At 30.0% G+C, this 13,911-nt stretch overlaps 2 protein-coding genes across 3 annotated transcripts; one reads left to right on the forward strand and one right to left on the reverse strand.

Annotated features, from left to right (window-relative positions):
• The first annotated feature begins 7,923 nt into the window (after positions 1-7,923).
• On the forward strand, positions 7,924-9,231 carry LOC110639763 (aquaporin TIP4-1). Its single transcript, XM_021790838.2, has 3 exons — positions 7,924-8,244; positions 8,350-8,588; positions 8,733-9,231. The coding sequence occupies exons 1-3, from the start codon at positions 8,118-8,120 to the stop codon at positions 9,120-9,122; spliced, it is 756 nt and encodes a 251-aa protein (XP_021646530.2). The 5' UTR covers positions 7,924-8,117; the 3' UTR covers positions 9,123-9,231.
• Positions 9,232-11,988: 2,757 nt separating this feature from the next.
• Positions 11,989-13,624, reverse strand: LOC110639765 (protein JINGUBANG-like). Of its 2 annotated transcripts, XM_021790842.2 has the most exons (2): positions 13,058-13,624; positions 11,989-12,586 (listed from the first exon to the last, which is right to left on the reverse strand). In XM_021790842.2, the coding sequence occupies exons 1-2, from the start codon at positions 13,485-13,487 to the stop codon at positions 12,123-12,125; spliced, it is 894 nt and encodes a 297-aa protein (XP_021646534.2). In that variant the 5' UTR covers positions 13,488-13,624; the 3' UTR covers positions 11,989-12,122. The 2 variants fall into 2 exon arrangements, with proteins under 2 accessions (XP_021646534.2, XP_021646532.2); XM_021790840.2 differs by having other exon boundaries at positions 11,989-13,624.
• Between the last annotated feature and the right edge of the window lie 287 nt (positions 13,625-13,911).

A 13,911-nucleotide genomic window follows, 5' to 3' on the forward strand; every position in this document is an offset into this window, starting at 1 on the left:
GCAGTCAGTAAACTGGTTAGTAAACTAACGTTTTTAGCAAACTCATTAGCAAATTAAAAAATTTAGCAAACCAGTTAGCAAACTAAGTCAACAGCTGCATGTCTCAACTTGCAATGCAAAATGATTTAGACCTTTAAAAAATGTTTCAATAATTGTGTTCAAGGTCATGATGAGAAAAAGTAATCAGAAAATAAATTTTCATTTTTGAGCTCCATATGACTAAATTCTCATCTATTCTTTTTTTTTTTACAAAAAGACCTAAGACTCTAACACTATGCTTTTCATACCTTTGCTTTGAGTCTTGATTTCCATAGCCTTTTTCTCATTTTGGATTTGTCTTGGAATGCGTTTGAGTATCTTTTCTTCTTATATGCAACTTCAAAGGTTCTTTATGCATAAGACAAAGAATCTACACATCACTTTAAGGTTAGGTTAGATAGATTCTCTTTGAGTTTTGTTATCATCAAAATCAATGCTCATTTTGAGCTACACGGGGTCAACAATTATAGAATTATTAAGTGTTTTACTTTATTATTTTGATAGAAATGTAATGATATCAAATATAGATTTTCTTATATCAAAATTTGATGGTTTCCATATCGAATTTGTAAAAAGAACGTGAAATCAAACAGTGACATATTATCATTGGGTAAAACACATTTCTCATCTAATAGCCAACTCAAATTCTTTATCAACACGATTAGATTTGATGATAATTGTCATTATATTTTGTATAGGTGATTTATTTTATTTTATTTTTTTTATAAAATTATAGTAGTATGAAATTTTATATTTTAAATTTATATATAACCTTCATTTAATGAAAAGTTCTATTTTTTTTATTTTTTTAAAAATTATTATAATTATTGTATTTAATATTTTAAAATATTTGAACTCCATTTAAATATAAATAATTACAAATTATATATATACATACCATTAAATTCATTAAAAGATAAATTTTAATTTAATTTTAATTCGAATATAACCTAGATTTTGTGTATAAGTTTGTGTATGGGTTTGAGTTTTTAATCATTTAAATTAGAACTAGTTTTTAATTTATATATAATTAAAAGATAATTATATCATAAGCTTTAATTCAATTCAGTGACATTAAAATCATGCAAATACAAATATTTTAAATAATAACTACAAGGTTAATGTGGATGCCTCTTATGATAGTAAGTCTGATGTCGCTGCTTAGTCAGAAATGTTGAAGGTGTCTTAATAGATGGATGTTCAGTAGCCTGTAAATGTATTTCCCCATTAGTGGCTGAAGGTATTATGTTAAGAGTAACTGTTTATTTTGTTATTAACAGAGGCTTCTTACCCTGCATTATTGTAATAGACCATCCTCTAGCGCCCATTACTTGGACTTTAGAGGCTACCATTCATGATGTTAAGAACTTGCTAAGAGCTACTCAAGGTTTATCCGTCAAATCTGTTCCTAGATCAGCAAACAAATGTGCTGATTGGTTAGCAGTTAATGCCAGGATTAGTAAGCAAAATTATATTATACAATGGTGATTTCATGTGGGATGGCCTACATAGAATGACAAACCAATCATAGAGTAATAATTAAATTATAATAAGTCTCATAAAATTTAGTTTTATCAATGTGTTAAAAATATATATATTTTTTTTCAAATGATAATTATATATTATTTTATACTTAATTATTACTGTATAATTGGTTTGCCGTTCAATGTTAAATATTGATGTGGAATCACAGTTATACCATATAATATCTTGATTAGTAATGTTGTAATAGGTGAACCTCAAATCCCTTCTTTATCTTGTGTATCTGTTAACTCAGGACAATTTGTATTCTCTTTTTCATGAATGATAGTTTCATATTTCTGGGGAAAAAAAATTTATGCTGTGATGTCTAGTTTTTAGGACTTAGTAGCATAAGTATACATGAAAATATAAAAAATTTTAATTGCATTAATTTGACATTTTTAAATAATTCATCAAGACTTATTTAAAAAAAAAAAAAAAAAAAAAAAAACACATCTCAGCTATTTTATTTTAACTAGCTTTTGTGACGCGCTTCCACATGTAACATAATTTTATATAATTTATAACAAATTTATAATTTATATAATTTATAAATATTTTATAATAATTTTATATCATATATTAATTTTACTTTTTAATATAGCTTTAAATGCTTATAAATATTTTGATAATTATGTAGTGAATTTATTAAAAATGAATGAATATTTAGATTTGATATTATGTTCATGTTTTATAATTTTTTTTAAGTAATAAATTTAAATTATTTTTATTTTAAATGATAATATTAAATTATTTTCATAAATAATATTTTTTTAATATTTTAATGAATTTTATAAATTAACTAATAATAAGTTGTTATCCATTATACAATAGTATGGAAAAATTACTATTTAATTTCTACATTTTAAAAAAATTACGTATTTGATCTTACATTAAAAAAATATACTATTTAGTTTTTATATTTTATTTTTGTTAAACTATTTAGTCCTTTTATTAAATTTTCTTTTAGTTAATGGATTTTATAGTTAGTTAGAATACTATTTGGTCACTTTATTTTAATAAACTAATTGACTGTATTTTAAACAAATTACTATTTATTTCTTCTATTTTAGTGAAATTAATTAGTTATTCATTGCTTACACTAAAAATGTAATTTTTTATGTTCAAGTCCATGATTAATTAAATTATTTTTTTGATAAAATTAATTTAATTAATTATGTTATATTAATTTAATTAGGAGGCCTAAAATAAATATCTAGATACTATTTTGGTGCTTACTAAAAGTTAATTAAGTAGTGAAAAAGAGAAGTTAACTACTGCAAGGAAGTTATTAAGTCGTGGAGAAGTTACAAGTATGTAACACTCCAAATTTTTAAATAATTATTTTATATATAATTTTATGATTTTTGACTGGTTTGGTGAGCCCAGGAAGGGTCATATGATATTGATGAGATGTGAATATGGGAGATGTGTTTTAGAAGTGTTATTTGGATCATTTTGCATGTTGGATAGATCTTAGGTATAGGGGAAATTTTGCTGGATTTTCGGCAAAACTTAGAATGTCCTTTGATTATTCAAAATTTTGTTTTAAGTAAATATTGATCAGTTTGCAATGTAATTATTTAGGTAATTCGGGTTAACTCTTCTCCTCAGACCAGCTATCTCAGCAATTTTCGGTTAATCTGTGAGTATATATTGATTTTATTTACAATTTCAATATTATTGTTATTATATGCCACGGCATGCCCATGCATTATTTATAGATATATGTATTAGCTACTATAGGTAAGCTTTGTGTTGTATTTTTACTTGATGGTTTGATGTGGGTGTCGCCTAGTGTAATTTGGAGCTGTGTGCATGTGTTAGCGTACGTGTGGTGTATTGGTGGTGGATATGGGTAGGACGGGCAAATCGGCTTGAGCTAGTCTCAGTTGGGGCCCGGTCATTTTGTGATAAGTTAGGGTGAGTACGGCTTTGAGTTGATCTCGCTGATCCCCCATACTGGGATTGTAAGAGAAAATCCGGCTCAAGTTGATCTCATTGGTAGGCCTTGAATTAAGAGAGCTGTATAGAGGATTAGCTCCCATATTGTATTTATACTGCTATGACACACAGATGTATGAGTACTCTAAATTATTCTTTGTGTGAGTATTATTGAAATTATTTGAAATTGCTGATATATACTGCATTTCATCTTTAGGGATGCATTAGTACTAGATAGTTATAGAAATTGTATGTAAAATTAATATCTTACTCTATGAGTCGAATGCTCAGTCCTGTTCATCCATTTTTCCAGGATATAGGAGAGCTTATCCTTGTGTTTAATCTGCTTCCTACCTCGCAGGTCTACTAGCTATTATTTTCATATTTTGTATTGTTAAATTTGAATTCTAGACCTCTGCATATGTAGAACAATTTTACTTAGCTTGGGATTGTAAGATTAATTATTTTGGAATTGTAAACTTATTAATCTATGTATTTGGAATGAGTGGATAGATGATCATGTTGGAGAAGGGAGTTGAACTCCCATTTGATCTTATATTGAGTTATTGATGATTGTGAGGAAGAGCTGAGCTCCCCATATATATGTATATTGTGATCACAGGTCGGGTAAGCTAAAAACTCCCCGTTGGATGGTCCAGTTTATGGTTGGACTCTGCCTGGTTGATTTCTTGAAAATTGGATTGTATATAGGCTTCAAGGTTGGGCTAATGAATAGTTAGGCTTAGTACAGGCTTTGAGGCCCTTATGCTGACCCAAGTCCTATTGTAGGTCCAGCCCGTGGGATTGGGTCGTAACAAAGCAGTTGCAAGAGAAGTTACGGGAATTGCTAGACGTACAGAACATGAAGGTGTGCTGGTTCTAGCTGCTTCCAGGGACATTAGGTGCTGCTATAAATATGTTCAACTGTGCAACGTTCAAAGCCCACTCAATCAATTAATCAACAACAGATTCTAGTCTATTTATCATTAATTTTATCTGTCTTTTTATTTTTTCAGCCTTGCATTTTTTTTCAAGCCTTGTCCTTAAATTTTCAATAATCAATATAATTTTCAATTACTTTAATTGTTCAGTTTGAAATGAGATTTTGACAAAATTGTATTAAATCTAGTCTGATTCTCATAATGTTTGAAAGAAGTCAGAAGAGCGCACAGCTGATACACTCAGTATTTGACATGCTCACATTCCTAAGTTGTTAGTTAGCCAAATTATTTTTAAAGAAATTGCCCTATATTTTGAAAAACACTATATTTTTAAAAATACATTCTTAAATAAAAATAAAAATTTTGCTATGTGTAGTAAATATGATTTTGTATTTTTTTTAGCAAAATTGTGCAAGCTTTTTTTTAGCAAAATTGTGCAAAAATTTTTTTAGCAAAATTTTCCCTTGGACATCAATTTTATATTTTCTTTACTAGGAAACAATTTTTCTAAATTATCACTTTGATTATTTGGAGATTTAGGGGAACTGATTAACTTTTTTGCACAAAAAAATGCATACCATTTTCTATTAAAAGATGAAAAATAAAGAGAGAATGAGAGGGTGCAAAAGGGAAGAACATATGAGAAGAAAAATAAGAGAGAGTAAGAGAGAAATAAGGGGGAGAGAAACAAGTAATTTGGGTATAAAAAAATAACCGGAGAAACTAAAAAGTTAATTTAATCAAAATACATAAATTAACTAATGTGTTTTTAAAATATATAAATTAATTAATTAATTTTACTAAAATAAAAACTTAATTTGTACCAACTAATAGAAAAATTAGCGAAGTAATTAAATAATTTAATAGACTAAAAATAAAGGGACTATTTTTAAAAATAAAATATTAAAATAATTATAATATAACTTATAGAAATATTAATATTATAATTATTTGATAAAGAAATTATATAATATAATGTTACTTTACATCCACAATCATAAAAATAAAATGGACAAATTAAGCACTGCCGAAAAAGGGGAAATTAACAACAAAAAATATAAATAGTTCTTTGGTTACATAAAGCACAATTAAAATTATTCCAAAATACATAATAAAAATAAAAAAAAAATTCTAAATTATTGCGTAATTAATACAATAAATAAAAATAATTAAGAAGTTAATTTACTTTGCACAATAAAACTTCATTTTTAATGCTATATTTACCTAAATATAATAATGAAAATTAATAAAAGAATTATTTTTATAAACATAATAATTTAATCTAAATTGATATAGAATTAATATAAATTAAAATAAAAATAGAATTAATATTTAATTTTTTAATTCAATTTAATTAATTAAAAATTTTAAATTATTTAATTTTTTTATTTTTTAATGGAATCAACAGATACTACCCTCAATAGGAAGAACTATCCCAAACACGATAACGGAAGCAATTTCCTTTTCTTTTTTTATAATTATTTTCTATTTTATTTTTTATATTTAATATAAATAGGACTTAGCAGGCGTTAGGGGTGTGCAAAAGGTCAACTTAATTTTGAATTTAATTGAATTAATAAAATTAAAAAATAAAAATTAAAAATTTTAAAAATTAAATTAAATCGATGAATCGAATTAAATTGATAAATATTAATTTAGTTAAATTTTAAATCGATTAAATTAAATTGTATAAGATTTTATTTTTTTAATATTAAATTTTAATAATAAAAATATAAAAAAACTTAAAAATTAAAATTTAAAAATTTTAACTAATTAATTAAAATTATCAAAATTTATAAGTTAAATTAAATTAATTAAATTTTAAAATTAAATTAATTAAATGGATTCGTTTTGATTTTTAAATACAAACCGAAATCTGCTCGCTCCCTGTGCTAGGCGCCGTGTTATCATACAATAAATATAAGTATCTGCGCTCACAAAACCAAACTGTACTTTTATATTCTTGTAAATTATTAAGAAAATGGGACCACTTGGTGCAGTCATGATGAGCTATATGACAAATTTGTGAAAACCTTCTTCCTATCAATAATGCAAGCTTCTGCTCCTCTTTTGTAAAGTAGTATATTATATTTACATAGGTTACATGCTAAACTACTTTTGTAATATATTTGGGTAAATGTTGCTATTGACCAACAGCAGATGACTCATTCAAGCACTCTGAAGGATTGAGGATTTGTTCTTTAGTGTTTGGTGGTGGATATTTAATTATGCGCCATAGTTGGGTCCCTTCGCTATAATTAATCATAGAAAGTGGGGTTTGAATTCACGTGAAAACGAAAGCCAACATGTGCTCACGCCTTTAGCTGCCTCTTTAAGGTTTCTGCCCATTTTTCCCCCTTTCAAATATGTTGCAAATATATATCAAATTAAGCCTAACTTGGCTTCAATGATATAATTATGTGTATGGTACATTGATAAAAAAATTTTTAATTTAAATTTTTAATAATATTTTATTATTTAAATTTTATATGTTGATTTTGGAAAAAAAATCTATATTATATATATATAAAATTAAATTTTATATGCTTCATCTGTTCACCTCGCATGCTAAATTTTTTTTAGGAGAGTAGGGGATCGAGGTGAGTTTAATTAAAATTTTTTAAGTATAATTGATTTTGATTGGGATTTAAATTTAAGACATTACAGTCTTATAAAAGTCATTAGTATTGTTAAATGCTAATATTATGTTTTGGGTCATGTAATTAAATTTAAAATTTTGATATTAAATATTAGATTTGAAATTTAAAATTTAGAAATTTAAAAATATCTTATTAGGATAAAAAAAATTTTGCATTTAAAATAGAAGTGAGTATCAAAAAATTTTTTAAGTTGATTTTGAATGAAACAACATAGATAATATTGTTATTTCAAATCTTTACTTTTTCTGAGTATCCATAACTATTTTGGATTTGATCAAAATCTAAATTCATATTTTTTGAACTTCTCAAACAAGATATTTGATCCAAATTTAAATCCATAGATCCAAATCTATAAATCCAAACATAACGTAAATGTTAATCATAAGGATGTATTTAATACAAAATGATAAATTTAATACAAAATTAATAAATTAAGAGTTAAGTGTTCTCTTATAAATTGATCGTAAGTCACATATTTAATTTTTAAAGAGAGATAAATATTAAATAAATTAAAAATTAACATAAATCTTTTTAAAAATTAAAATAAATTAATTAAAAATTATAAAAATAATAATTACTGTTTATTAATTTTTATCAAACACTTCCTATGTGTATATATATATATATATATATATATAGAAAAGATTCCATTGTCGACTGATGTGTGTAAAAATCCTTGACCTTGTTAGGCCAATTGCTCAATTATGGGTAGACAGACACTGACTGACGCCTAAGTGCAAGTGTAAAATGCAAAGCAGTAATTGATTTGTTTTTCTCCAAGAACCATAACTTTAATGATCATCCTGTGGAAGCTAAAGGCTTGCAAGCCAGAAGAAGTCAACGGCCAAGGGGTATCCTTGTAATAATCTCTCGTATGGCATGATGACCAGCTAACCCCATATCCTAATGAATCCCTCGTAATGCTTATATATATCGTTGTCCTTTTGCTCTGCAAACCCAAGCTTTTACTAGTGGAATTTGGTGTGATTATTCCTTACCAAAATCACCCAGAATGGCCAAAATTGCCTTAGGATCTCAGCGAGAGGCCACCCAGCCCGACTGCATCAAGGCCCTTATCGTCGAGTTTATTACCACCTTTTTCTTCGTCTTCGTCGGAGTCGGAGCAGCCATGGCCGCTGGTGCATCATTTCTTTCTTTTTAAGCATTTTGTTTGCAATTATTTATGTGACATTAAAGCTCGATCGTATTATTTAAGAGAGATGTGATGTTGTGCACATGAACAGATAAACTAGTGGGAGGATCTCTAGCGGGCTTGCTTTTCGTGGCTTTAGCACATGCACTTGTTGTGGCTGTAATGATATCCGCCGGTCACATCTCCGGTGGTCATCTCAACCCAGCAGTCACTTTGGGCCTCCTCGCCGGCGGTCACATCACCGTCTTCCGATCCATGCTTTACTGGATTGACCAATTGGTTGCATCTTCTGCTGCTTGTCTCCTCCTATGCTATCTTACAGGAGGAATGGTAAGTCTACTTATTTGTTACTCTCTTTGACCACAGAATCTCTTATTTTAATCAAATCTTTTGATCTTCCCTGCATTTATTTTGGTGTCTTGTTCTTAATTAAGGTCATAGTACATGTCATGTGGGTGTCTTTGTATTCTGCAGGCCACTCCTGTGATTACACTGGCAAGTGGGGTAGGCTACGTTCCAGGGGTAGTGTGGGAGATCGTACTGACCTTCTCCTTGCTGTTTACCGTCTATGGCACTATTGTGGACCCCAAGAAGGGATCAATTGATGGGCTGGGCCCATTGCTCACTGGGCTCGTAGTTGGGGCAAACATCTTAGCTGGTGGATCATTTTCTGGTGCGGCCATGAACCCTGCACGAGCCTTTGGGCCCGCTTTGGTGAGCTGGGACTGGACTCACCATTGGGTTTACTGGGTTGGACCCCTAATTGGTGGTGGGTTGGCTGGGTTCATCTATGAAAATTTCTTCATCACAAGATCTCATCTTCCTCTTCCCAATGATGAAGAAACTTACTTAAGTACTAATTAGCAATTGCATCATGTAATGTAGTCCTTTAATTTAGCCACTCCTTTTCATTGTATTAAATTCCTGTGTGTTTCCCTGTTATTCAATATCATGCATATGGTACTTTGATTGATATGCCACTCTTTGTTATTAGTTTTATCTGAATCATTTTTCAACAATTTTTCACCTTTTCATATTAGTTGATTTAAACTCCCTGCTTCTTATTATCATCATAAGATATTAGCATGAAACCCCATGGCAACAGGTAACATAAGTGTTGGGATTACTTGTCCCATGTAAGGAAAATGGAAAAATTAAACGGTGAATATGAGTAGATGGGTTGTAATATTAATTTGACTAATCATTTTGATACGTAAAACAATCCAATAACTCATATATAAATCCAAATATAAAAATAAACTAATATATAATTTGCCCGTATTCTTCCCGAATTTAACAGTAAACTATTTACAAGAATGAATATTCCTTTTATATATAAATAGAAATACATTATACATGAGATATATTCGAGAATTAGTAAATTATTAAGTGCTTTTAATTTATGTGCACCCTCACTCATAAAAGTGTAAGTTTCATTTTCTTAAATTTAAGATTTAACAATTTTTATATAAGTATCTAATATACTATTTTTTTAATACACTGGATGTATTATATAATTTATGTCAAAGAATTTATCAAGTTCCAACTTCATAAATTAAGACTTTGTTGTCATCTGGTTGAGGTCCCATGTAGGGCGTGCCCATGTGGGGGCGTGCTCAGGACAGAGTGTGTTTCACTTTAATATATATATAAAAAAAAAGTTCCAACCTCAAAAAAAAAAAAAAAAAAAAGAGTGGAACATCACAGCTCAGCAGTAGTTGGGATGACATAATGGAGAGCAGCAAACAAATCACGCCTACTACAGCCACTTAGGTCAAAATAATTGAAAGCCAGATTAATACACTAGTTTTATTATGGGTTGTCTGCTTACAATTGTTGGGGCCTGCAGTGTAAATGCAAGTGAACATGAAAGCAACCATCGTTATCAACTGTCAAATTAATCTATCTACTGAAATAACAATACTCAACTACAATTTTAATGATCTGAATGGAGGTTGGTTGGTCTGATGATAAAGATATACATTTGTTTAATTTAGGTTTGAATTCATTTGAGTTGTTGGCATTTGCAGGCTGTTATTAACAATCACTGTGGAGTTTTCTTCTCCAAACAGTATGGTAGTCGGTGCGTTTTATGTATAGTAAATTACTTTTAAGTCTTTCAATTATGACAAAATTAATACACATGTCCATTAATTTTTAAAAATTAACGGTTTAATCCTTATATTTAATTTTATCATATACTCAAGTCTGTCTGTCAAATTTTATACATTTTTTTAGTTAAGTCGAAAAGATATAAGTTATCAAATGAGTAGAAATATTTTAAATCTCTAAAATACCCTTAGTTTCTCTCTTTTCCTTCTATACCCCTTTTTTTTTTCTCTCTCTTTCCGTTTGGTTCCTTTCCTCCGCCGCCTGACACCATACCATTTGTCAATTTGCCGGCTATTTTCATCTCTCTCTCTCTCTCTCTCTCTCTCTCTCTCTCAAGCATTTTCTTCTCAAATGAGAGTGTGGTATGTTTTTAGGGATTTCTCAAGTTAATTAAGGACATTACGGTCATTTCATATTTCATTAACGACAATTTTAATAGAGGGATATTATTTTGATGAAATAAAAAATAAGAATTAATTAAACGGGTGACTTTTAAAAATTGAGGGACATATATATTAATTTTAATATAATTTAAGGACTTACAAATAATTTATCCATTTACACATGAGGTGTCTTAATTAATTTGACTAATATTTTTCGAACATGACAAAAACTAGGACACTTTATAGAAAAACATCAACTTCAAATTTTGTTTGCTTGGTTTAATTTAGTTCTCATTGAAACACAAATTTTAGAATTCAGTGTACTACTAAATTAAAGCTTATGGGTTCTTTCCCTTTAGTTTTGATAGAAGGTGATACTATACCCACTCAAAATCGAAGTCAAATAGTTAAACTCATATTCAGTATAAAAAGTAAAAATAGAAATACTTCCAACTTGATAGAAAAGAAAGTTGAATAGAAGTATGGATCAAAAGAAATGAGCAAAGACAAAGACCAAACAAAAGCTTTATTCGCCTAAAGTGGCAAACAGAAGCCATACTGAATAAACAGTACCAGTAAATGAGATCGATTTTTACAGACTGAGCAATAATCACACATGCAATTCAATAAAGCGCAAATTTTATGGAAATCACTTTGGAGATTTAGTAAAGATCACCGCCATAAACAAAGTAACGACTATTTCCTAAAAAAGCATATAAATATCAATCAAAGTACAAGGAATAAGTACGCTTACTATCTCTATTATTCTCTATTACTAAAGAATTTTCTAATCTCTCTCTAAAGGATTAAGATATCTGACTTAGAGCGTTAGAGTGGCCTAACAAAAGGCCATCCACCTTATCCTTTTTTCTTATTGCAGGTCTATGTGTCATCAAGGTCAAGACCTTATCAAGGTCAAGACCACAAAGACCACCGGTAGCATTAGGAAGAAAAAAAAACACCTACGTGTCATCAAGGTCAAGACCACAAAGACCACCGGTAGCATTAGGAAGAAAAAAAAACACCTCTGGGAATTTTGGGAAGGAATATGAAAGGAACATAGTTAGCATTTAATTTTGGACTTTTTGGTTGCCCATTGGATTTGACATATTCGATCATTTTTGTTTAACACTCAGATTTAATATATGAATATATGGAATTCATTTATTTAATAAGTAAGATCCAGTATACATTTTGTGTTTCGGATCTGTGGATGCAATTGCAAATTCTTGAAATTTCGGATCTGTGGATGCAATTGCAAATTCTTGAAATGACAAAGATTATATTTATATCTGTGGCCACACTGTTTATTGAAGATAAAAGTTCCATAGAGTAACATTCTTTTTTCCTTTCTGTCATTAGTTTTTGTCTACTGAAAAGGGTTAACTCTAAGTTTTCTTTCTACCCATGAAGGAGACAGGACAGGACTCATCTCATATTCCATCAACCTAGCCTTGGATTCGCTCTGATCTGTATAATCCATGCACATTTTCTCTTCAGGCAAAACCTTAACCCTCCATATTTTGAAGGAGTGGTCCAAACTTGCACTATATACCAAAAACCCCATCACAACTTTCTCCAATTCCATACAAGCAGCCAGACATCTCACTGGCCCTCTATGCCCATCTAACACTGCTAAACATTCATGGAAATAGCTTCCTTCTTCTCTCCTCCATACCCTGATTGTCGTATCCTCTGATCCGCTAAATATCAACTTCTCCACAGCCACTAGGCAAAGAACTGAAAAACGATGCCCTTGCAAGAATCCACCATGGTTAAATCTGCCAGAAAATTTCTCCTTCTCCCAAAAGTTTATGGTACCATCTGAGGACCCTGAATAGAGAAAGCAATTGCTGAAGGTGGAGCTTAAGGCCAATGCATTGACTGGAGATTGCTGGAATTTTAGTGTCATAGTGAGAGTGTGAGAATTTTCTCTATACACTCTCCTCCATATTTTAACTGACCCATCTAATGAGCAAGTAAAGACACACCCATCATCTTGATTCACCACTATAGCATTTACATTATCTTCATGAGCTACAAATGAGTCTACACATTTTTTATCTGAAACTTTCCAAACTTTAACTGTTCTGTCATATGAACCAGTGTATAGGAGCCCTTCTGCGTGGTAATAAGCCATGCAAGAAACACAATCCCTATGTTGTTGTGCGTTTGATCTAGAGAATAAACGAAATGAACTTCTTTTAGGTAATTTGGAGACCTTTCTTATTCGATAACACTCTGAAACTGTGAAGTTCCAAATTCGAATTTTATGATCTTTATGAGCAGAGAATAGTATGTTACCATGAGCTAAAATGGCTCGAACTTCTCCGGAACTCGCTTTGAGATAGCCCCGTTCGATGCAATCGGGCTGCCTCCATGCACGTATACGTTTACTTTCAGAGCCAGTGAAGACTACTCCTTTTGAAACAGCAATGGAGAAGATGTTCCCTTCGTTGCGATGAATCGAGGCTATGCAATGGTAGAGAAGAGAAGGTGATGGGGTGTGCAGAGGAGAGAGCGTCCACGGTGATTCTGGGCTAGCTGGCGGGATTAAGTTAAGCTTATTGGTGGAGCGGGTAGTAGAATGCCTTGGAGGGCTGAACTGGACATGATCTTGGTCGTTCATTTCTTGAAAAGTTCTAAAGGAAGGGAGGGTAATTTTAGGTGGTTGCATTGCATTTCCCTGTTCAGACATGAAGCTATACAGAGTTCTCTTTCCATAGAATTCCATTGCATCAGTGCCGCGGGAGGCAATGGGTTATGTGGGAAATAGCTATAAACATATAAAGATTGGATGGAAATGGAGTATTTATGTACTCAGTGATGTGAGCCGAACTAACCACCCACTGCTAATTATTGTATACACCCGACAGCAATAAAATAGTGACATCAGTTATCTATATATATATATATAATTTTAGAGATGTGGAGTTAATGTATTTAGAGAGAGGATGTATGTGCACTAAATGCATCATATACTCACAATCAGTTATTCATTTCATTTAGGAGATTAGTTCATACTTTTTATGAGTCATAATGTACATGCATCCATCGAGAGCATACAATAATTTATCAGTTTTATATTCACAAATTTATTTTAAGAAATTTTTATTTATACCTGCATAATTGTAAACTCAAAACATTATATATATAAT

Source organism: Hevea brasiliensis, chromosome 4 (assembly GCF_030052815.1).
Source record: "Hevea brasiliensis isolate MT/VB/25A 57/8 chromosome 4, ASM3005281v1, whole genome shotgun sequence".
Taxonomy (NCBI): Eukaryota; Viridiplantae; Streptophyta; class Magnoliopsida; order Malpighiales; family Euphorbiaceae; genus Hevea; species Hevea brasiliensis.

Bases quoted from the DNA above. Each gene is read 5' to 3' on its own strand.
- LOC110639763 (XM_021790838.2), top strand. From the start codon at position 8,118: ATGGCCAAAATTGCCTTAGGATCTCAGCGAGAGGCCACCCAGCCCGAC. The intron at 8,245-8,349 runs GTGCATCATTTC...GCACATGAACAG, and splicing joins CGGAGCAGCCATGGCCGCTG to ATAAACTAGTGGGAGGATCT. The intron at 8,589-8,732 runs GTAAGTCTACTT...TGTATTCTGCAG, and splicing joins GCTATCTTACAGGAGGAATG to GCCACTCCTGTGATTACACT.
- LOC110639765 (XM_021790840.2), bottom strand. From the start codon at position 13,487: ATGGAATTCTATGGAAAGAGAACTCTGTATAGCTTCATGTCTGAACAG.